Genomic DNA, 25,898 nt, shown 5'->3' on the forward strand with positions numbered 1-25,898 from the left:
GTATAAAGTTGCTTGCCTTCATTTTGCTGGGGTACATGCTGATGACCACAAAGTGACACAAAGACATGAAAGACAGATCCATCTCCCAGAAATGCTGATATTTCTGGGTTATACCTCCTACTTGTAAAACAATCACAGAGCCCTGCAGCTTTGCCTTCTCCTATCTTTTCTCTCCTGTGTAACAATGTGCCATATCATCACTACTGTAACATAAATGTCTCCTATAAATTTGCAAGAAAACCCGGCCTAGCTAGGAAAGTCAGTTAGCTTCACAATATTGAATTCTTGTAAATCGTGTGTTGATTTGTAAGGTGCACACTACAAGAATCCACGACCATTAAGATCCCAGGGTGAGAGGAAAAAATGCAATTATTACAAAAATAAAGCGGATTTCAGCTATAAATGCAAAATGAGAGAAAATTAGAATGATTAGTATGAATGAGATCTCTCCAGGAGATGTGATAAATTATGGGATGCACTGCAAATTCTGAGAACAACCTCTCCAGTTAATTAGCTTGGCAGTGGCATGTATAAAGCTGCCATTGTTTGGTGCCTGTGTGCTGTGAACAAGAGATGAGAACTTTAGTTTATTAATAAAAAAAAACTTTAAAAAGTTACAATTCAAGAGAAAAAAAGGATAAGGCTTAAGGCCCAATCAATGTAAAAGAAGAGTGCAGATACATATTTATGAATCAGACACATAATTCTCAGTTGCAGCCTGAGAAATTACACAGACTGAAAAGCTGTATATACAAAAATAGCCAGAGGTAAGTGGTTAAAAGGTTTTTGATAACACAGTGATTTTTAATGGGTAGAGTTCAATGAAAATTAAAGCATTAGATGTCCAAAACAAATCAATTATTTACTTTTTTATTCATTTATTTACTTTTTTTTTTGATAAGTAACTGTTACACACTGCAATGTGTTAAAGTGAGATGTTTCACGCTGTTCACTTATGCACATTTTCCCCAACACATTAGGTAACCCACATTTCCATGAGTTATGTGTGATACCATTATAAGATGCAAAAATAAAAAAATGAAGAAAAAAAAATCAATGGAGACAGTTGGATAATGCACATAATGCATGTTAGTAAAGAGTAGAAATCCTATGCAGATCTCACTGATTACCTGCAAGCTTTTGTTCTCTTTCTAGTCTGTAGATCAGAGGGGTGTCCAACTCCAGTCCTCGAGAGCTACTGTCCTGCAGGTTTTAGATGCATCCCTACTCCAACACAGCTGAATCAAATGGTTGGATTACCTCTTCAGCATGCCATCAAGTTTGGCAAAGGCCTGATAACAAGCCATTAATTTGATTCAGGTGTGCTGGAACAACAATGCGTCTAAAAGCTGCAGGACAGTAGGTATGTCCCAATTCATAGGCCGCATCCTTCAGAGGCCGCAATTGAAAGCCGGTTACGTCACAGCCAGGCGACGAAGGCTGCTCCAAATGCGTCCTTCATTTCATTCAGCTCTCAAGGGCTGGAGCTGGACACACCTGCTGTAGATTATGACATGCCCACAGATTGCACTGAAGTTCACACGTCAGGTACATTTTTGTTCTCGTTGATGGTTTTAAATTCTCAGGATGTCTACCTTATTTTATTATCATTTTAGATTTTAGATTTTTGTTCGACTCAACACTAAATATAGAATGAAGTACAAGAAAAAGAACTGGAAGTCTAGCAAAAACCACCTGTAGGGCAGTTTTTCATCATTATCATCAACAACAAAACGACAGTGACAACTACTAATACTACTGCCTAATGTATAATACTATATGCTTTATACTGTAACTATACTCTCCAATATATATACAATAATAATCATGGCTATTGCTGGACAAAAACGGAGCATCAGGATAGGTTAGTTTCTTCATTCTGTGCATATAATCTCAGTCAATCATACTGAAATAATTACTTTGCTTTACTGTACTTTTCATTTTATTTTTAACATCAAAATGTGTTTTTTAAGATCTCCTTTCACACTAGAATCCTGTTACTACCCCAAATCCCCTACAGGCTTTTAAGTAAAATTTAATTTTATATTTTGCTGGCTGTAACCGCTCCGTAATGCCGCTCTGCACTGAAAATAAATTACCTCCCAGTAGCCTGACATTTAGTGAACAAGTGACATCTTCATAGTTGTAGCTTCTTTCATGACAGAGTTAATGCTCATCACACTATTAATGAGCCCCTAAAAATAGTCCTGCATGTGATTTCTCCCCAGGGAGGCTGTTAACTGAGCAATGTGTGGGTTACAGAAGGCGCAGGATGGAGGTAAAAGTGTACTTGGCGACTTGTGTTTATACGTGGCTAATTGTGTGCTTGTTTTTGTACGTGACAGAATGCAAGAATATGTTTGATGTGTTAGCAGCAAGTGAGTGATTTATAATAAATTCAATGAAAATACTTTTTGCAGGTAGATAGATGGATGGATACTGTTTTTTCTGTTTGATCAAAAGGACCTTATACAAGAACTCTTTACAACCATGTGCAATTATTTTGTACAGAACACAGCACATCTGTGAGAGAAACTTCAGGAGCTTTTGAAAATCTCACAATTTACCAAACCTCTCAAAGAAAAAACCCTGACAAATTCATTTTAATTTGTTGTGTTTATTTCTAGTATGTATATTGATCAATTTTTATTTTGTTTGCTATCCTATAGAGCTATTTTGCCTCATTTTATGAAGCCACTTTACCTTATTAAGCTATTTTGTTTTGTTATTGAATTTTTTTTTTTTAGCAATTTCTCATTATTGTAGTAAGCATTTACCTCTCAATATAAACCACATTGAGGTAACTATATATATAAAAACTGAATTCAATTCAATTAAACATTAGAATTCTCCAGTTTTTGGGATGAAAGTCACATCTCACAGATTCAATCAGTGATGGAACTTGGGGTCATTGGGTATTTCAGGCCCAGCAGGAACTGTTCATGGATCCATACTCTGGATCCAAAGCCACCCAGTAGCTTTCTCTGTGACTTCAGATGCTCCATTGCTAAATGATTGCCCTGCAAATCCTGTTCTCTTCTCATTGCAATTTTAATTTCAACATGATCAATTAGTTGGTGGATTTGAATACGATGATCATATCTGGCTGCATGATGGTGTTATTTGGGCTGTAAAATTCAGCTGCTTGCCAAGGGACCCATCCATATGCCAGCTGCTGGAGGCAGTGAGGAGGGCAGCTTTTGTTCAGCTTGTGGGTCAGGTTTCTCTCCAGCGCTAACCATGGCAATGGTCTTTGCCTGACGGTGGCCTCTGATGCCTTTAAAGGCCACGGTCCTCGATAAGGACTTAGTTATAGTGTCAGTGATAGAGCCCATGTCCAAAGGTTTTTGGGTAGTTATATCGGTCTATTTACTTGTAATGTAAAATTACAGTCAAGAAGGAGTAAAGAAGCGTTCTACAAAACAGGTTACATGTGTCAAAACAAATTAACTTACACAAAATGGACTGTGATTGCCAATGGTCAGTCTTTTAAATTTGTGCATTATATTATATTATATTATTATTTCACAAAACATCAGCCTTGTAGAAATGTTTAGCTGATTAAAACGTCGAAATTAGACTGCCATCTTCAGTTTTGTCTTTCAGCTGGTGTAGAAATGGATATAAACAAAGTAGTCATTGTGCACAACACTGTCAAAGATTGTATATGTATTAAAAGATGGATCACTCTGTAACAACACTGTAATAAACAGTTTCTGCAGGCCTTGAAAATGCACAAAAATTTTCTTACTGATCCAATCATGTCTGCAGTTAATCTCTCATTTAAACTTTCATTCACTTTTTTTTTTAATAAATAAAACTTTACAAAAGATCATCTTTAAGCTCCAATTCAGTACTTTCAGTACTCCGATCAAGTTACACATTGTTAGAAGATAAAATGTGCTAAAGGAAGCATACGCAATAAATTTCCATTCCATTTTAATGAGCTGTAAGAATTTCAGTGGGAGGAATTATATTTTACAAATAAATAAAGGAATATGCTGGTATACTGACAAGTTTTTACTTTTATTTCACACACTTTCCCCTCATTACGTGAGAGGAGATAATACTACGGTTGAAGTCTTTTGCTAGGACTGTCAAGGGTTTTAAGGGTTTAAAGCTCCGAAGTCAAAAAGTTAATCTTATGAGTTGCATTTCTAGATTAATGTATGTAGTATTGTAGAAGTAATTATTTTGACTGTGGCTGCTGAGCTCCTGGTGCTGTCCCTTCTGTGTGTTGTGCTCCAACAACTTAAGAATTAATTGGGTCACTTTATTAATAATTCAGCAGGATTCAGTGCTAATAACTCACACACAACATAAACAGAAGTGGAACTCGTATTCACTTTGTTTTAAACTAAACTAAACTGACCCATTAAAATAATAGTATCTACTTTTTGTGTTTAGCCTTGGTTATCAAAAAATAATCACTAGAACAGAGCCAAGCCAAACACAGAGACCAGTCTTTGCATTCCTTCTTTCCTACTTTTGGCAGAAAACTGTCTGACACACTGGAACTTGTATGAGCTTTGCTTTTTTTGTTTATGATTGCGGCGTGTATTATCATTCTGTGACACAACTAATCCATCTACCACTTAACAGGCAAAGCTGCAACAGTGAGAACAACAACATTCTGTTATATGGAAAAAGTAACAGAATCTGCACAAGCTTGGCCAGTAGCATAGCTGTCTGTGGACAAGCATGTGCTCAGAAATTTAAGTTTACTTACATGCATATATTTAGATGCATTTTGAGGAGAAAAGACTGCGCACTGAACACAGCCTAAACGCATTTAGACATCTGGTCCAACTTAAAGGCAGAAAGTCTTAGCCTGGTTAAAAAAAATAAAAATCAAATTTGAATTTGTGGAAAGGTGCACAATAAAAAAAAATGTTTTTCTTGTATTACTATAACGCAGCACCTAAAAATGTGTTGATCTGCTTCTTCCCTTTTTTGCCTTATGACTAAAATCATGAAATCCTAACTTAATTTGCGTACTGAATTGTGCAGTAGTTGGTTTTCATTCAAGCAGTGATTTCCCATGATATCCGAATATTTTACTCAGCACATCTAACATGGTTTTGCAAGGTCATTCGCTGACCTTTTCTTCCCTCATGACTGTAAAATGATGCACAAAAAGATTACCAGCCAAAACTGAGTCAGTACAAGATATATTGTAGATCACTTGGGAAGCATCAGATAGCTCATTTACAGACAAACCCTTCAAATCTAATCTGGGTGCCTGAGATTTAAAGTTCAGCTTGCTGAATGCTCAGTTCACTGTCGCCTGTATTATCATTAGACCCCATATAATAAGAGCCCATATAATGAGCATGGAGTACTAAGTCCATAATATTAGGACTTTTTGTGTTAATAGTACTGGACACCCAGCAACTGAAATAGACTGCTGAAGCCCATACTGGATAACAGCATGGAGCAAGGGTCTTCCACTTGGCCAGAACAGAAGGAAAGATCTTATGACTGTCATTTTCGTATTATAAATTCACGCGGGTGTTGTGCAGAATTAGAGCCGATTAGTAGAAACTGAAATAACTCCTGCTGTTCTTTTAATAATACAGAGTGGGAATATACAATTGCTGGCAGACATAACAAAACGTGCTGTTTAGCATACAGTACACATGTGAGCTACGATATATTAATGGCACAGTGCTGAATGGCTAATGTGCTGCAAAATTACCCCAGCAGTGGAAATCACATTCACAAAAGAAGCATGAGGACACAAACATTGGCAATTAGTCCTTTTCATTTAAGTAGGAGTTAAAGACTCATCTTACCAATTTGCTACTCACATGATAAAATCTCTCTTTATTTTAGGTTAGAGATATTATAAAATAAACACTAACCATAAAGAAGCAAACTCAAAGAGCCCAGATATCCCCAAAGGATAATAATCCAATCAAAATTAGAAAATATTCATCAAAAACACCACATACACAAAGGAATTATGTAATATAATCTCACAGTGATGCTAATTCAAACTCTGTAACACACCCTGATATTATTAAACAACTGATGTCCTTCCTTCCCCAAGTAAGTCTCCATTAAGGCATCCTTCCACTAAGATGACATTGCACCTTGACTGCAGGTTATTAAAAGAGGAAAGGTGAAATTTGTCCGCCCTTGGTTCACCCCAGATTGCCCTGAGCCCCAAGCAGTTGTGTATATATTCACAAGCTGATGGGGTGACTACATTAAAAAAAAATAATGATAATAATAATAACCAATTATCCAGACCTGCAAGTTTCCCAAAACCTTGCCAGGTAGAAATTTTGGACAGATGGACAAAAACCTGAATGATCAAACATAATATCTGTGTCAAAGGTATTAATGCATATTCATTTTTTCTACATGTTTAATCTCACTGTAAACTGAGTTGGATTCTAACATACTCACAGTGAGTTTTCCATGTTTCTTTTGTTTGCCTTGCTCGTGTCTTTTCCTGCTATGTACCCAGATTTAAAGTTCTGAGAAATCAGTTTAACGTGCTTACACGCCACAGTAATTGTCAATTTATTAAGGCCTGTTTAATACATCATTTTATGCTTAGTTAGATTTCAATATTCCTTCACCTAAATTAACCTGGTGAACATGTTAATAGTTCAGCTCCACTAATTGGCAAATTGCTGTAATATGTTTCTGATTAAATTATGAGTACACCCATAAATGTAATTAATCATTCTCATCATGTTTGTTCCCACAAAGCTGTTCCAATGTCTCTGCCTGTAAGATACAACATTAAAAGTCAATGATGAACATCTGCTTTGTGTTTGGCAGAGTTCAGCACACAATGACAACAAGGCTGCCTGCTTTTACTTGGGCAGTACATTTGTAGCCGGAGCAGAAGTGCATGCATTTTCAGCATGACTGGCATCCGTGTGAATCAAACCCCATAGCCCTACAGCGCTACTCTAACCCAGTGAACATTACTCATTCACGTTTACAACTGCAGCTCATTGGCAGCTCCTCTGGGATTTGACCCTACCACCTTCACAGTAGGAGGATGATATAAGAGTGAAATTTTCTCATCAGCTTTCTTGTTACAGATTTTTTTCCTCCCATTTCTACCTGGTTCACCGATTTGCTTTGTTTGTTTTGCTTTCTTTTTTGCCTCCTTTATTTGCCACAGTGGATCCAGGAATGCTCAGAGTCTGTCACACATATGCCAGAAACCTTGGGTCATTCAAATGGCTCCATATATACAATGCATTCATTCAGTAGGAAGTCTTCACCACACACTTCACTGGATACAACTGTTAAACTGCTTACTAACCCTCATCAGGCAACCATAGGAAAGTAAGCCAATGCATTTAGGGATGTACACATGGTGAGGTTCACACTGAAGATTAAACTGAGTATGGGAATGGGAAGAAAGGTGATTTAAGTGACTCTGAATGTGGCATGTTTGTTGGCGCCAGATGGCCAGGTCTGTTTTTTTCACAAACTGTTGATCTACTGGGATTTTCCCCATACAACCATCGCTGCCCTCCAAACGCCCTCCACAGACACCAGGTCTCTCTCTAATAGAGCACTTCTGAGAAGTGGTGAAACAGCACATTCAGTTCATGGATGGGCAGGGAACAAATCTCCAGCAACTGCAAAATGCCAAAAGCATTCAGATTCCTATTAATGTTTTTGGCATCTTGTGGAACTTGTGTTCTGCAACTGAACAATGTTCCAACAAGGAACACCTCATGAAGAGGCTGGTGTATGTATATATTGCACACCAATCACAATTACAAGTTAAAATATAGCACTTGTAGCTGATTTTATACCCAAAACCATAACTAGCTTTGCATGTCTACAGGTTGCCATAGTGATCTAGCCAGGTAAAATTAGAGCCGCCTGGCTTTTATCAGCCACCTGTTAATGTTTTCTTACTGCTCCCTTAGATGACTGTTGTTTCTTTTTAATGTATTCTTTTGTATAATTTTACTCCCAGGTTTTTATTTTATTCATTTTTGATAGTTTTTTTATATTATTATTATTAAATTTTTGCTTTCCTTTTCAGTGCATTCATGTTTCATGTGGGTTTTGTATTTATATTTTTAGGGACTTGAACTGTTAATATGTTTGCCTCAGCTGGAAAGCACTTCAGGGCAACTCCTGTTGTTTTTACATGTGCTAGATAAATAACAGTGACTTGACCTGACTACAGAGGCCCCACTGCACAACCTACAGGACCGAAATAATCAGCTGCCAACGTCCCAGTGCCAGACACCACAGGACACCCTTCTGTGTTTAGGCAGGTGGTGTACAATAGCAAAAACCTGACAGATACCAAATTCTCCTGACTCACTTTTTTACCATTCTGTTTTTATCTCTTAATTAAGGATGCCTTCACATTTGGCACGGCCATTATTTAGAGGCAACTATGACTGCTTTCCACTCTGCAATTAGGATAAGGGTATGGGATTTACCTTTTCACTAAGGGCAGGGTACATGTTATCTAAACTCAGGAAAGTGTAGTGTCTTCAGGCAACAGTCACAGGCTTGTTTGACATTTCCGGCAGAGTTGATAAGCCCTTAAGCCTATATGGCAAGCTGGATTGTGACAATGTTATCTGTGTGCTTGGGTGTATCTCCAGTAACAGCAGCTTGGTAGCCATCCCGACACTGAAATCCACTTTGCATCACTCGGATTTTATAAATAAAGATACAATCCTTCATAAGATCTTGTACAGGGAGTGCAGAATTATTAGGCAAGTTGTATTTTTGAGGAATAATTTTATTATTGAACAACAACCATGTTCTCAATGAACCCAAAAAACTCATTAATATCAAAGCTGAATGTTTTTGGAAGTAGTTTTTAGTTTGTTTTTAGTTTTAGCTATTTTAGGGGGATATCTGTGTGTGCAGGTGACTATTACTGTGCATAATTATTAGGCAACTTGACAAAAAACAAATATATACCCATTTCAATTATTTATTTTTACCAGTGAAACCAATATAACATCTCCACATTCACAAATATACATTTCTGACATTCAAAAACAAAACAAAAACAAATCAGCGACCAATATAGCCACCTTTCTTTGCAAGGACACTCAAAAGCCTGCCATCCATGGATTCTGTCAGTGTTTTGATCTGTTCACCATCAACATTGCGTGCAGCAGCAACCACAGCCTCCCAGACACTGTTCAGAGAGGTGTACTGTTTTCCCTCCTTGTAAATCTCACATTTGATGATGGACCACAGGTTCTCAATGGGGTTCAGATCAGGTGAACAAGGAGGCCATGTCATTAGTTTTTCTTCTTTTATACCCTTTCTTGCCAGCCACGCTGTGGAGTACTTGGACGCGTGTGATGGAGCATTGTCCTACATGAAAATCATGTTTTTCTTGAAGGATGCAGACTTCTTCCTGTACCACTGCTTGAAGAAGGTGTCTTCCAGAAACTGGCAGTAGGACTGGGAGTTGAGCTTGACTCCATCCTCAACCCGAAAAGGCCCCACAAGCTCATCTTTGATGATACCAGCCCAAACCAGTACTCCACCTCCACCTTGCTGGCGTCTGAGTCGGACTGGAGCTCTCTGCCCTTTACCAATCCAGCCACGGGCCCATCCATCTGGCCCATCAAGACTCACTCTCATTTCATCAGTCCATAAAACCTTAGAAAAATCAGTCTTGAGATATTTCTTGGCCCAGTCTTGACGTTTCAGCTTGTGTGTCTTGTTCAGTGGTGGTCGTCTTTCAGCCTTTCTTACCTTGGCCATGTCTCTGAGTATTGCACACCTTGTGCTTTTGGGCACTCCAGTGATGTTGCAGCTCTGAAATATGGCCAAACTGGTGGCAAGTGGCATCTTGGCAGCCGCACGCTTGACTTTTCTCAGTTCATGGGCAGTTATTTTGCGCCTTGGTTTTTCCACACGCTTCTTGCGACCCTGTTGACTATTTTGAATGAAACGCTTGATTGTTCGATGATCACGCTTCAGAAGCTTTGCAATTTTAAGACTGCTGCATCCCTCTGCAAGATATCTCACTATTTTTGACTTTTCTGAGCCTGTCAAGTCCTTCTTTTGACCCATTTTGCCAAAGGAAAGGAGGTTGCCTAATAATTATGCACACCTGATATAGGGTGTTGATGTCATTAGACCACACCCCTTCTCATTACAGAGATGCACATCACCTAATATGCTTAATTGGTAGTAGGCTTTCAAGCCTATACAGCTTGGAGTAAGACAACATGCATGAAGAGGATGATGTGGACAAAATACTCATTTGCCTAATAATTCTGCACTCCCTGTATATTAAGAGATCGAAACCCTGTTGAGTTAACTGACAGCAAAGCAAGGTAGTAACAGAATACATCTCTGTCTATACTACTTAGGTATGAAGGGATGACTGGAAAGTACTGTCAAAACTCCCCTACAATGACTGCTTAGCATCAAATATGAGTTGACATAATGCATAATAAAGAGTTACTTGCACTATATTATCTCACAGTGCAACAGAAGGTGATGCCCAGGTTTTGTAGCCATTGTTTAGCTGTGTTTATGTCTCATTTGTGGTCATTTCGATGTTCTCACCCTTACCTGGGAGTCTTTCCCCTCTCTTAATCCGATTTTAACACTTCTTGGAAAATAAATGTCACCCCTGCCACTTTTCTGTGCCTGGCTGTCAGCTTTTTAGTGGCAGTAAAAAGCAGTCCTGGCCTGGGCTTGGAACTCATCCCTCTCCAGCCTGTAATTGCTTCATTAGAGCCTCTGCTGCATCTCTGCCTGGTAGCTGGGGAGATTTAATAAGAGCTGCGAGGATGCTCTCAGACTCTTCTGTCTGTGCTGCTGGGATGTTGCTGGGGAATTTCATATAACTAGGCTTCGTTCCAATGAAGACTGAAAGTCGAGGAACATCAAACTAAGTACACTCCTGGATGCCTTCAGTCTAGCTCAACTGTTGTTTTCCCACATCTTTTGTAGTGTTGCTATATCCCCAGTGGCTATGCTTCGTGTGCTGCTGAGACTGTAAACCAGAGTGGAAGGAAGATTAGGTTTCTTGTGGTCCATTTTCTGACAGATGAGACTCATCAAGTTACAGGACAGGCTGATGGGCTCATAAAGAAGAAGTACAGGATGAATGTAAAGCTTTATTTCATTCCATTTTCAACTGAAGGCAGCCGAAAAGACTTTGTATTCCCCCTCATGCCATAGGTCTGAATGAGAGCATGAACTGTTGTCCGCCTCTGTGTTAACCCGGGAAAAGATTGCTGACCTGTCCAGTGTGTATCCTGCCTCTCGCCCTATGGACAGGCTCCAGCTTTCCTGGATTAGATATGCGGAAGAAAATGGATAGATGGAAATCTATATTTTTGCCAAAAATGTACCTGGTTACATTTTAATCAGTAGTGATTGGTGATGTCCATCAGTCACTGACTGAAAATGATTTTCATCCACATATTAAAAACAATCCCCACATTTAAAATTATACTAGCTTGTCTAGTTATGTTTTTAGCCTCTATAAAATAGGGTACTATGTAAATTGAAATACTTATAGACCTAACTGAATGTCCCACTTTATCTAACATGATTTTCATGTCAGGATTATGCTATTAATACACATAGAAAATGCTAGCTTACGACGAGGTTACTATCCTGCATGTACGCTTGGTGTAAGTACGACAACACAAAAGACAAAGAAAAACTGGAAAACAACAGCAGATAGCTACACTGGCAGATTACTGGCTATCAGATTAGTATTAGCACGATGAAGCAGCCAGATACACTCACATCCTATCATATATTTGTAAAAGCATGTGTTTACATTGAAATGCATGCTTATGTGGCATAACAAGCAGAACAATCACAGGTGCGATCAGCATTGCAGTAATGTGCAGTTCCATTTCCAGAGATTTGCACGTCACGTTGCAGTTGAAGCTAATGAGACTGTCAAAGAAAGGGCTATACTGTATATCTGAGGCCGATTGGTCAGTTTGGTTATGGGAAAAAAACGGAAAGTGCCGCTAAAGAGAACAGCTCATTCCAAATGAAAAACTAACACTTTAAACTTAGAAAAGTGAAAGAACTCATTAAATAACATCTTAAAGTTTTGTCACTTGAATTCGTTAAAGTTGAGCTAACAAATCCAATCTAACATTATCAAACTTGACACACTTTTAAAGCAGCAAACTAACTCATGTTAACCAAGAGTTCGACTTTAACCTATAGCTACCTTTTTTATACACTTCTTATATAAAACTTACATTTTCTATCACACCACAGCAAAAAGGGTCAGACTTCAGACAAACAGATGTGTTTCTGTGTGTGAATATGCAGGATCTGTGGGCAAAAAGGCAAGTTTTTTTGTTTTTGTTTTTTAAAATTGACCGGTCAAAGCAAGTGAACAATGGGGAAAGGAAAACAAAATATATTTTCTGAACTGAAATCTTGAAAATATCTGATGTTGTCTGATTTGAGTTATTGTTGTAATCTAGACATTAAGTCTGCTTCTAAACTCACCGCAGTCCTACTCGAGAAAGCCACAGCTTAAAATGTGCATATAAAAGACAAACAATGACGACTGTGCAGTAATGTGAAAAAAAACTTAAAGGTATTATATTCATTACAATGAATACCAAGGATTACAGGTCTAGGTGAAATTGTGTGTATTGTCAAAAGGTCAGAAGTGTTTACCAGAATTATTGCGGTCAAATTCCAAAGCATATTGTGGTTTTATCTTCGATTTGTAGTATTTTAGATGTGCACTGAGACATTGCCACAAGAGTAAATGAAAGCTTTCAGTCTGGATCCCCGGAAGGTTATAGTGACCAGAGCTTAGAATGAATAAAAGAATGAAGGGTGCTGCCACATGCAATCTACAGTAGGACTCAACTATATATAGCAAACAGCATGGGGGAGGAGGAAAACTGATGAGTGTGTGTGTGTGTGTGTGTGTGTGTGTGTGACTAACATGTGTACACATGTGAATGAGAGTATCGCCGTAAAAGACAGACATGAATCTTGTATATAACCCCAGTGTATGCATACATTCATGTCTGCATGCAGAATGTGCACGTCTGCTTCCGAGCTGATTTCCGCATATTTCACTTATGCGTGTCATTTGTGCATGTGTCATACTCACGTGATGACCAGTGAGGTGGAGAAGAGCAGCGTTCCCAGGAGGCCACGCCGGCAGTCTGCATTCTTCCTCTGCCGTTGGTGCATCTCACCACCACAGTTGTCACAGCAGCGGCACATGCAGAAGAAGAGCCCGACTATTGGCATCAGAATGGTAAAGAGCAGGCCCACTGCTGCACATACTAGGAAGCCTATCTCATAGTAGATGGCCTGGGGTCGGGGGGGAGGAGTGAAAGGGAAAAAAAGAATGAGACGCAGAATGATGGACAAATTATTTATGTATAATAACAACAAAGGGAGGTGGTTCATGTAAATGAAGAGATGAGGATTGGTTTGGTAGAAGAAGGAGGGGTGAATGTTTAGGAGTGAGGGAGAGAATGAGGAGAAAAGGATAAATTAATAGCAGAAAACACAAGAAGACGGAAGAATGCACACAAGGAATACAAGGATAAAATGATGAACAAATCTAAAAATATCTGGTAGAATCCCACCGCTGCGAGTTCTCTCTAGTTGTCCAAACAGGATTTGCAGATGAACAAAGACATTGCGTAACACTACTCACTGCAGGAGAATCCTCTCTTTGTTAAATACAGCAAGCTAATTCAATAATTCAACTTCCTGACTGCACAAATGCCAAGACTAAAAAAAAAAATGAGTAGGATGAAGGTTTTTGTCCCTGCACAGTACAGTGCAAACTGAAAGTGAAAGGGGAAAATGTGTTGAGACTGTTGCAGAAAGCAATTGTTGGAAATCGTTTTTTGCAAACATTTTAACCCAACAGCAAAATGCACTGGCAGGATAGTAACACATGAAGTATGATGGGAAAATACTGAAAGGAGCTTCCCCTGTACAGTAGCCCTGTGGTACAGTTCTTCCCACTATAACGAAGCAAAAAGACAGCATTTCTGATGAAAAACCTGCTTCAATAGGAATGGATTGCAACACAGTTAACACACTAAAGGGCTTCTTAGGAACGCCTTACTAATTTTTCTTCTTTCAAGAAAAATCACGCCCCAGAGTGAGATCATTATACCTGTTTCAGTGGAGCTCTGCATTCAATGAAAATAAGGTATATGTCTAAGACCGTTATAATTGATTTAAGTTGAGGGAGTCAAACCACGAAGCAGGTGAAATAATTTGTTGGCAGTGGATGATTTGTCTAACTTTTAGGATTCAGGAGAGGATTTTATTAAGTAATGGTGAGGTGAAGTTCTAAAACAAATAAAAAAAATAAAAAAAAACTTTAGTGGCTGAAACTAAAATTTTATTGTGAAAATTTGTAGCCAGTAATCAGAAAATGTAACCATTTTCTCCGCCTAGCTAAAACTTACAAATGTAATGTCTTGATGCATGCTCAATCATTCAGGTTAGTAAATCCCAAAAGGTTGATTCTGTTCATCTGAAAGTTGCGTTTTCAGTGGGAGAAACGATTTGTCACTCATCCAAGTGACTTCTTCAGTCTCATAAAACAACCTTACATCCAAACTTCATGAAGATTCTAACAAATGTGTCCATCTTTATCAGAATACTCCTCTTATGTTAACTTCATTAACTTCTTAGCATAAGACAAAACAACAAGTTTTAAGTTCTGCACCTAAAACACCTTAAATTTGTCTCTGCATTGCTCTGTTTGTGGTTCTCCTGCTACATTTGAATTGCTCCCAGGAAGTTCTGTTCTGACCACTTGCAGGTGCACATTTGAAATTTTATACCACAGAGGTCAAACTTGAGCTCTGTGGCAAAGCCTGTGGCCTCCAAGCACAACAAAGACATGTTTCATCAGTAGCATCATATCAAGAGTGCAAGCAGGAGCATGCAGATACTTTTTAAATATATTTTTAATATATTTATGGGTCTATATGTGGTGAATTCATCCCCTAGGGTCAGACTGTCAAAACTGTGAGAAGGCACATTCTCCTTCACCACTCAATATTTTCCCAAGTTCAGTTCCTGCAACTTTAAATGAAATGCATGTTAAAGGATCACTGTTGTGACACAGTGGAGGAGATTTTGCATTCGCTGTAGATGTGCACCTCCACAGCACAAGGGCAAGCCTGGAGACGGTGCTTTCTATTACTGTATTTACTGGAATTAGAATCTCTCAACATCACCTATGAAATCTGCACATCATTTGTCAATGACGGCCTAAATAATCCTTAACTTTCAATATTCAAGATGACAAGCTTTAGCAAATTCCTTCTGATATACTGAGAGAGTTAAAATGCTGCTGTTGGCAGCTTCTCACTTGCTCTTCTTGTCATGTGCCACAGTGCTCCTACTTAATCTGCCCCTACCTAAACTGCATGCAGCATAGGCTCTGGATATTGTCAAAATTAAATAGGGGATTGGTAATTCCCACACCATATGTAACTTGTCACAATGATGTTCAATAGCTTCTCGTTATGAAAGGATCAAAGCAGCACTGCTATCACTGCTTTGAATAGAGGAACTGCTCTCCCAGCTGATTTGTACTAATCTTAATCGCCCTCACAAGTCAGTGACCTGCCTCCTTCAGGGACTCCTTCTTTGGCTTTTGGTTAAAAGGTAGGGTAAAAAATAGATTCTGAATAAGACTGAAAGGAATAGTCCTCTGGTTCATTTTTAAATCTTTATGCAAACATGGAAAACTCGAGTAGAGATAATAACCCACAGTCCTGTCGCTAATGTTTGGAGGAGTGAAGGCTCCAGCTGCGTGACTACATTAATTTCTAAGAAATCAAAAAAGTCTCTTAATCACCTTCTTTCTGACCTTAAAAATATGGACTGCAGAGTCCAAAGAGAAAAAGGGAAATCAGAGATTCTGAAAATGCTGTGAGGCAAAAACTAAAGGAAAGGCTGTGTGTGTGCACATATGTGTATGTGTATCATCTAAAGGCACCAATGTCAGCACAGTTGTTGAGGACACTGTGCAAACTGTAGTGCTTGCATTGTCATTCTCCTTCTGGGCTCTGCTTGTTATTGGGTGAATCTTCAGCAAAAAAAAAAAAAAGGTCAAAAATGTGCTGTTTTTTTTTCCACCGCCACTCTTAAAGGGCCTCCAGCTCTTACTATTTTGGGACTATAGCTTTGTCTTGGCAAGTGCCCAAAAGAAGAAGGTGACCTTCCAATAAGAACAAACCGGATGATGGGTTGGCAGCATGTCTGAAGAGTGAAGATGGGAATTTCTTTAACATTAAACAGATTTAATGCCAGCAGTAGCCATGAGGCATGCTGAAGCGTCCTCAAGCAAGAAGCTGTTACCTTAATTCATTAACAGTTAACTTAATGCCTGATAAAAGCTCAGCCTTCTTCTCTGCTCTGATTTTTTGGGATTCCGTATGTTTATTATGAGAGTGGATAGATCTAATATGTCCATGTCAGGCCATATGAAGCCCCACTCACCTATTCAAATCAACACAAAGTTTAAGAAGAGCAGCCTATTATAAGAAAGCTTTGTTTAATAGAGGGGAACTGAAACATGTAAATACACACGCTCTCAAACACACGGTTGGACTATTTAAATCCACCGTAAGCAGACTTTGGTTAAAACTAAGATTACCGTACACACTGCCAGCTGTGATTTTGCATTAAATAGTCTTTTAAAGCCTGATGATTGATTTGCTTTGCATTTATCTGTTACATTCAGAGTGCTATGAAAAGTTGTTCTTAAAAAAATAAATATTAAAAAACAAAACAAAAACTGCAATGCATTGGGCCTGATGTGATAAGCAATTTCTCCAATGGATTTATTTGACAAAATGTTGAAGGTAGCAGGCATGACACTGGATGATATCATGGTGGGACAGAGTCTATTCTGCTTTGATTTTCCAATAAAAGTTTGAAATCACCACCTTTTAGAGGCAGGCTACAAGCACAAATTTAACCATTTAAAAGCTCTGCTGTAGAATCACAGTAAAAATCACTGTTACAGTTTGTTGACCTGTGAGGTAGTCTGGCCTGTTTATGCTAATATAGAAAAGATTCTCCCTTTTTAAATCAGGGGAAATGCTGCACTTAATGCATACTACAAGTCCAGGTCCAGGTAGCGTTTGAGGATGTGTAACAGTAGCACGAGTTCTGCCAGCATCAGGAGCCCGAACATAATGTATGTGTCTGTTTTACATGCTGTTGTTTTAAGTGGATGTCAAAGTAAATACAGCTGAGATGCAAACTGTCTGACTAGTAAATACAGAGCTATTCACCATGAACACTGTTTATGCACTGATATAATGAACATAAGCCTAATATCTTCGTTAATCATTATAATAATAAAAACTAAAGGAGGAGACTACTTTGCAGTTCAAAAAAGTCAAATTTGAGTGACGATGCTTGGATTGATATGGCAGTAAGTGTCCTGTTTTGTGCTACATATTAGCCTCACAGCAGGTCCTCACTGTAACACGACCCTGTAACACAAAGCTCAAACTAGAGGAAATTCAAAGTAGAACTCTGTGACACTTAGTGTTTTAAAGCATTTTTTCTATGTTTCTTTATCCAGTTATCGCTGTCACTTCCAAGAAGCTGAAAAAACTCTGCATGAGGACGTGCTTCAAAAAGAAAGAGGAGCTACGGTTAAGGCCAAGCTAAAGGGAAGGTTTCAAGGTGGTTGTGAGGTTGATGGGATGGCTGGGAGAAAGTTACAAGGCTGCAAGACTAATCCTGTATATTCCAATTATATGACAAAATAAACAAAATGTAGCTAACCAGTGTGGAATATATACAAGATTGTGCAGCCTTGATGATTTTCACAGTGGAGAATTATGGGAAGGGGGGGATCGGTTAGACTTTAAGTCCAGTGTGCAGACTTTACCTGAAGGGTCAGCACTATGTTCTCTGGCTGAAGGTGGCCAGATCAGATGAAGAGGGCATGCAGAAGACAAAGGCAATGCAGCATCAAAAAAAGAGCAAAGCCACAAAGCGAACACATGTGATGAAAGAGAACAACAAAAAGAGAAATTAAAGTCATGCATTTCCATACATAGCACACAAATAAGACCGCAAATTGCACTCTTTATTTAGCTCTCGGGCACAGTCAAAGAGCCTAAAAAAGCCTTTGGTTGTCATACCTGTTTGCTCCGATGAGCTCAAATGATTTATCTCTCTAAATTCATAGGTTGTGCCAGAAGCAATAACCATTTTTTTTCCCCGGTAAAAAGATGGCATTGCCTTGGCTAATGAAAGCTATTGACACCTTGTTTTAGAGAAGTCACAGACTACTGCGTTTCTCAGAGCTACATTTCTAACGTAATGTATTTCATGAGTTGCCGTTTCCAATCAGTAAAAACATGCAGCAAGGAGGATGAAAGGCACAGAAAAGCAATCATTTCACCACACACAAACAAGCACACACTCAGTTACCTTTTGATATTCCGTCTGAATGGCTCCAAACTTGTCCTTTGCCAGTTTGACAATAAGATCTGCAGCAGCATAAAGAAAGCAAACACATGAAGAGAACTTTGGTGTTTTTCTGTAATAAAAAAATGACATGCATGGAGGATTCTTTTATCCAGGAGATTATATCGCACTCTCATTAAATTGTATGAATTTCTAGCATCCGTGGCAGTTTTTAAATAGATCTGCCTCTGTTGTTACGATGTAGACATTTGATATTACCTACAGGATACTACACAAAAACGTAACATGTCCCAAATTAGTCCCAAATAAATACAAAAAGTGCTCCATACTCCATACTAGTCTTAATTGTTTTTTTCAGAGTGGTACACACACTTCTTTATAGCTCATGCGCTATATTACTCTTCAGCATATTGATTGACAGCTTGTTTATAACAGTCTTAGTATTGACACTTTACTTAGGTCGGAACTGGAGCAAACTGTAAACTCTGCACATTTTGAGAAATAATTTATGCCAGGCTGAAGAAGGAAGTTGACATTTTTGACAAGAATGTCAGGAAATCCAGAGCCACACTGTGACACTGCAGCCTCATCCCCAACTCTTGTGCTGACAGTGTGAGGAACTTGTATTTTATTTAGTTGTGGTCTGTCTGTATGTTTGGACTCTATTGTAGCTATTTGTATCCTAAATACTTAAAAAACTCTACCCGGTGTACCAGTATCACGATTTTGTTAATCAGCACCAAAATCAAAAACATGTCACATTCTTGATGTTAAATCAAGAGACATTTGGAATCAATCAAATTAAATGGGTTTTTTTTTTTCAACTAATTCTTAGCTAAAAATATGAGTGTGCAACACCTAGCTCACTTTCTATAATACTGCGTCTTTAAAAATGAACTATGTTAGCTATTGCTTTCGCACATGGAGCAGTGGAAACGGCAATAACATTCACAATATACAAGAATTAGACATGTGGATGATATAAAGTTAACTGAAATGGACTCATCTTTACCTCTGCTTTTAAGGTACAGCAGAGGTAAATATGAGTTTTCCTTTTACCTTTCCCCAAATAATCTGACTAACAAAATATCTCTGTACACAAATACTCGTGAGATGATCTTTTTGCTTGTTTGTTTTTTCTCTACTCAATGGGGAATTACAATGGTTTGTCACAAAACCATTGTAGTACCTACATAACTATAGTTCTATGGAAAGAAATGCTTCTTGGCAAGAAATCTATATTATTTCTTTATACATAGTGCCACATTTATAAGGGAAATATATCTGAGTTGTGCAGCATAGTTGAGTCAGTAGACAGTGCCCATGGAAAACTTGCTAAACCTTCTGTTTAAGTTACCTCTTTTATTTACAGTCTAATTCTGATGATTTTTGGTAAAAGCTTTAACTAAAGCTGTCCATATGTATATAGAGCAATATGAGCCATTTAGATTTTGGTAAGGTTTCTTAACAACATAATTAAATGGCCTGTATTTGTATAGCGCTTTACTTAGTCCCTAAGGACCCCATAGCGCTTTACACATTCAGTCATCCACCTATTCACACACTGGTGATGGCAAGCTACATTGTAGCCACAGCCACCCTGGGGCGCACTGATAGAGGCTGCCGGACACTGCTGCCACCGGGCCCTCTGACCACCACCAGTAGGCAACGGGTGAAGTGTCTTGCCCAAGGACACAACAACCGAGACTGTCGGAGCCGGGGCTCGAACCGGCAACCTTCCGATTACAAGGCGAACTGCCAACTCTTGAGCCACGATCGCCCCTAATTAGTTAGTATAGTGTGTATTATGTGTAATGTTTTGGGGGGGTTTTACACTTCAACTAATGAAAACAGAGACTGTAACAAGAAATTTACAAATTCATAACAGATACAACATGGAAATATATTCAGGACCAGAATTTCTGACCTCACTTTGCTCTGTTATACCTCTTTAAAGTTGTGATAGCAGTGTAAGTATGTACACATTTGTTTGTGTTTTTGTGTGTGTTTCTGTGTGTGGTACTGTTTATTTAGTTGGTAACTGCTCTGCTAGGCATTCGGTGAAGCCTAACAACTTACAGTCAGACAGAAATTAAACATGAAATCATCAAAGAGATGTAAAGAAGAACATGCTGTCCACCTACAGATTCTTAAAATTCTGAGGAAGGATATTTGTTATCTTCCAAAAGTAGCCAGGAAAGGAAATGAAAAGGCACAGTTTGTTACAAGAATGGAGATGGGGAGTTTCCCGATACAGCTGAGTAGCTAAGATAATTAGGTGTTTTCCCAGCAACAGTGATGCATCAGCATTAGTTTCAAGGTAGACAGATCACATAGCTCACTGTGTAAATGTTGACTAATCATTAACATTGCACCCTTCTTGGAAGAGTAAGAGTAGTAAAAAGCATATGCAGGGGGAAAACAAAACAAATTGCTTTGCATTTTGCCTCAGGCCCTTTCCACGCAAGATTTGTCTTTGCTGTCATCTGAAGAATAGCAGCTTGTGACACGCATCTAAAGATTCATGTCTTTAGATGTTGTTTTTGAGTTTTGCTCTTAAGAATCTTGAAGTCGCAAAATTAAACAATGGTAGACCTGTGCTGACCTTACCAAGTGATAAAATTTTCCTCGAGTGACCCTTTCCACTGTGGATGAAGCCAATTAAATACAGTACAGTTGTATTCAGTGTTAGAAAATGAATTTCATGGGTACATCCTAAACAATTATATCTCCTGTCAAACAGTGCATCTTGGTGTTATCTTTGTTATCTACACCTGGAGCTGGCTGTGACTCATCATGCAATGATGACAGAGACAGCAAGGGTTCTTGGAGGCAAAGGGTTTCCAAAAATAATGATGTCAAAGTCACAGCTTGAGTTTTCTTCTGCAATGCAGTGAATATAAAAAAAAAATCTTATGGAATTGTTGAGAATAATTATTTTTTATTCTAACAACAGATTGTTAGACGACATATGCTTGTGTCTTGTTCACAGCCAGATTGGTATTAATGGGAAGCTGCTTTAGAATAATCTTTAAACCATATATTATGGCTGTTAAGGAACAGGTTCTGTCCAATTGTTCAATTTACAATTAATTATGATGAACATGAATTTGACTAAGAGGCTTCCATGGGCTTCTTTTTCCACATTCATCTGTCTGGTATACCTACAGGCATCTGCTGGCTTTTGTATTTGATGCCTTGCAGCAGCAATTACTGTAACTACTGTAATTGATGAGCTGAGCTTTGTGATATACTTTGTCTGAATTTTTTTCCACCACATTTAAGAAACAAATTCTCCATTATAGGTGATCATGTCAGTGTTTCCAGCTTCCAGGGTAGTTCCTACACCCCTGAATGGCTGTTGCCAGTCACTATTGTGCGTTTTGAGCCGAGGTGTAAAATAATCCAGCCTTCTGGAGGAAAACAAGTACAGTGAGCCAAGCCCAGCTATTATCTTTCCTTGTGGTTATGCACATTTGAAAGAAGCTACTGACCTTTTTATAAGGCGTGTTCCCTTTTATTCAGAGAGGATGAAATATGTAACACTATCATTTCAGTTAATAAAAGATCTCCAAAACAAGTTTTGTGAGGCCAGTACAGTATGGTAAAATGTAACAGCACAAGAAGCGAAACTTCACTTGTGTTGACTTCAGTCAAAAAGTTGAAATTAAGAAAAAAAGTGTAAATTATAACAGCAATATTTCATTTTGACTTACATTTTATATCTTAGCATTTGTAAACAGTTAAACAGTTATTCAACTTAACAGCTGGAGACGGTCTTCTGATTAAATTAGGACTGCTACTACAGCCATAAATGTTTTTAGTTTCCTATTAAAAAGCGACAAAAAAAAAATATATTTAGTTCACAAGATTATCATCATGCTGCATTTGACAAGGCAAGAAACTATAAAATGAGTGTATACTCATCAGGAAAATATTTTCGGCAACTGTAGAGCAGATTTCAAATAGTTATCACAGTTGTTTAGTGTAGTATGATCATCTTTAACACTGAATACTGAAAAATACAATGAATAATACTGATCATCTCATTACAATGCAATATTCTGATGGCATTCAGGTGCACCATGCACCATCCACCTAAACATTGTTCTAAACCAATCCCTACTCACCAAAGGAAATGCTCAAGAAACACAACAAAAGAGGCAATGATCTATGCTTCAAAATCCTTTCCAATCTGACATTCACATGCTCAAGTCCCACCCCGCTACTCACAAGACTCAAAGGGCGTGCTGTATAAATCCAAGTGCCTGACATCACAGGACACACTTTAAGCTCCAGTGTTTTTACCCCTTTGGGTCAGAGCTGTTTAGGAAGCGTGAGGGAGACCTCCACAAGATTAGACAGATGTTGTGGCTGATTGGTGTATGAGTGTGACGAGCAAAATAAATGAATGAAAAGCAGATTCTGTTATTACTATTGCCAATAAATGAATTGATGACTGAAAATGCGAGCGATTTTCAACCATAAGGAGTAAAAGAATGTCTGGAGACTAGAGGAATAGAACACAAAGGAAGGAGAAAGATCAAAGACGGCAGGATCACAAAGGAGAGAAATAAGAGGTGAAAGAAAGAAAAGCAACAGGGAGAGAGCGCTGGACTGAATCCATCTTCGGCAGTGAGAGGCATCTAATCCTCCTCTGTGAACGAAAACCTCACTTCGTTCTAGTTTCAACTCACGTTCCCTCTCCTCTCAACCCTCCTGCTGGTACTTGTCATTTATTGAACACATACATATATTAGCCAGGATTCTTTGGCCTTTAACCCCACTAACCTCCTTGTCATACAAACTATAGCTTCAGCAATTTAAATGAATTGTTCATGGATTTTGAACTGCTTACCCTACAAAAATGTGTTACAGTAATGAATGCTATTAAAAAAAAGGTTATTCATGTGAAAGTAAATGCCAGCAGTTGAAGCTCCGTCAGTATCTTCTGAACTGAAAACAAAACTCAAAGTAGAGTTTTTCCAAAAGATGTAATGAGGCTTTGCAGGGAGCTCACGATAAGCAGAACCTGGCAAGATAAATTTTTCATCACTTTGACTAGAAGTGAGTCACCCGCCCAGAGGACTCCAGCAGGTCTCTATCTTGGTTCCTCTGCTCAGTCTTGAAATGGGAGAGGAAGAAGATTTCTGGACAGCAATGAACAGTGGGGTTTTTCAACCTACTGTGCTTGCTTGGACCGGAATTTTAATCTCACTAGGGTGGAAAAGTTAATTATTCAGCCAAAGTATATCCTCTGGCTTTCTGGCATCATATTATAAAATTGTTTTAAAGAGTATTCTTACCTTGTGAAGCATGGATATGTTTATTGAACAGCTCTCTGTGAGCTTGACAACAGGGAGTCAAAACAAATCTGATCGCAGCACATCTAACCTTAGTTCTTCTGGTCTTTAAGCCAGCATGAAATGCATAAAAAAAGGGTTCAGTGTTACCAGCTCAGATCCGCTTTACTTCAATTTGACATGTTTTATAATTTGCTTTTTTGTGCTTTATCATTTATCAACATGCTGCTCTTTGAACTAACTTAAAATAAAAATTCATCCATCCATCCATCATTTTAAAGGGTCAAAACAGACAATAAAACATCTTAAAATACACCATCCATCTGTTATTGGCCTACACTGTCAATAGTTTTGCCACAAAATTAAATGTTTGTTTTCAGAATTTGTGTTTTTTACAGTTGCATACATTTTACCACCAAAATGTACTGATTTAATCAATAAAAATAGGCTGGTTAATACATAATGAAAAGAGTGTTGTGACAGATGCCAAGCACAATACTTCCAACTGTAAACAATGCATCATTCATTGCTCTTTACTATAAGAGCTTGCATTTCATTGGTTAATTAGAGTAATACACAAGAAAAGCAAATTAGATGTGTGACTGGTAATCCTCTTAGGAACCTCTCCAGAGTTCCTGAGAAAAAAACAACAAGAAAAAAAAACCAAAAAGGCGATTAGACCCATGGATTAAATGATCTGACAGGAGTGTTCAAACCTACCTACACATTTAGTGACTGAATATAATAAACCCCAAGTTCTGCTGTGCATCAATTGTTTGTAGGGATTTAGGGCAGTTTCAGATTTAAGGCTCCAGCGTTGGTGAAAGGTTGGCGAATGGTATTAAGGCACACTCGTATTTTCACCACATGGTGCATTCCAGTTATGTAATAAAAAACACAAAAAGCAGTTATAAATGACTTGGGTTTAATTTAAAAACAGCTGAGCTTACAACACACACACACACACACACACACACACACACACACACACACACACACAGTTGCAAGAAGCCATTGAACACTTGGAACGCATTCCCTCAAGTTGCATTTCATGCCATCCAGAGGGCACATATGTACATTTAATAAAATAAGTACATTTAAATCTCTCCCTATGTATACAATGTCTGTGTGTGGTGAGAAGGTGGAATTCCTTGTACACTACGGAGCCACTCTGTGTTATGCTCTCACCCTCCCTGAAATTCCAGCCAACAGAGATAAAGAGATAATTTCACCATTCCCCTGTCCTGTATTGACGGACATAGTTGTGGGCAGGAGGGATTCCAGGTTTACTCTAAAACTTTGGGTGATTTTTCTACGATTTTACGATTCTCAATGATTATTCTATGATTTGTGTGACTAAAAATTCATGTACAGATATTAAAACTCTACAGGTGGTACAGATAAGCTTTGATAAGTGAAGTTCACTGAACAGAAAGTAAAATGCTGATTGATGATGGTTGATATGTTTTCAAAATGGCTAGATGTTTTCCCTTGTAGTAAAGGAGATACAGGTGCAGTAGCCAGAGTATTGCTGGAAGAAATCATCCCAAGGGTGGAACTTCCAGACTGAGATCTGATTAGAAATCTTCAGAGACTCAGCAGGAAGCAGGGACCATTGCTGGCATAGCTGACAGCCCAGGCAGTGGTTAAGATTGAGAGTCGTGCCATTTGGGGTCCTGCTGGTCATCACGAGAAGATTCCACAGCCACAGCAATAACCACAAAGGTTAAGAAAGATCCCTACGTTAGACGCTGAGGAAGACAACAAGGGTGTACGACATGCTCTGCCCTTTCATCCTATAGCTGCGTTGGAACGAGAGAGTGAGGGGTGAAAAAGCGCCCTCCTCCAACAAGGGTGTGCCAAGCTCCAACTTAGTGACGTGCAGAGTGAGACTGAGAGGAGGAGGGTGGGACCCCAGGGGACGCAAAAACACACACACACACACACACACACACAAAAATGTTGTAGCTGTCCTTCTTTGCCACAGTGATTAAAGTAGGGTGCCTGTATACACCACAAAAAGTCTGTTGTCTAAATCTTAACTAATGTCGTTATCCTTCTTCCAATTTGTTATCTGTGCAAGTTAAAATTGGGTGTTTTTGTGGCGGATTTATCCTATGAGGTCCATCATCAGTGATGACCCCAACCCTTCTTCTAACGTCAAGGTCAGGG

The 25,898-nt window shown here is 38.6% G+C and overlaps 1 protein-coding gene and 1 long non-coding RNA gene across 17 annotated transcripts in view; one reads left to right on the forward strand and one right to left on the reverse strand.

Annotated features, from left to right (window-relative positions):
* The window catches only part of prom1a (prominin 1a), a 90,005-nt gene that overhangs the window by 34,819 nt on the left and 29,288 nt on the right, over positions 1-25,898 (reverse strand). For 11 of the 16 annotated variants that reach the window (XR_003221488.1, XR_003221491.1, XR_003221490.1 and 8 more), the window contains exons 2-4: positions 18,427-18,485; positions 17,879-17,905; positions 13,094-13,299 (exon numbers count right to left, since the gene is read on the reverse strand). Coding sequence is in view for 4 of the 16 variants with exons in the window: in XM_025910048.1 (XP_025765833.1) it covers positions 13,094-13,299; positions 17,879-17,905; positions 18,427-18,485 (292 nt within the window). In the remaining 12 variants the exon portion in view is untranslated. The remainder of the gene's footprint in view (positions 1-13,093; positions 13,300-17,878; positions 17,906-18,426; positions 18,486-25,898) is intronic. The other 5 variants (XR_001224187.3, XR_001224186.3, XR_003221492.1 and 2 more) reach the window with 1 other exon arrangement.
* LOC109203904 (uncharacterized) lies at positions 1,314-4,394 on the forward strand. The gene is made up of 3 exons (XR_002063572.2): positions 1,314-1,548; positions 2,229-2,278; positions 2,421-4,394. It is a non-coding gene; the product is annotated as an uncharacterized LOC109203904 (long non-coding RNA).

Source organism: Oreochromis niloticus, linkage group LG2 (assembly GCF_001858045.2).
Source record: "Oreochromis niloticus isolate F11D_XX linkage group LG2, O_niloticus_UMD_NMBU, whole genome shotgun sequence".
NCBI lineage: Eukaryota > Metazoa > Chordata > Actinopteri > Cichliformes > Cichlidae > Oreochromis > Oreochromis niloticus.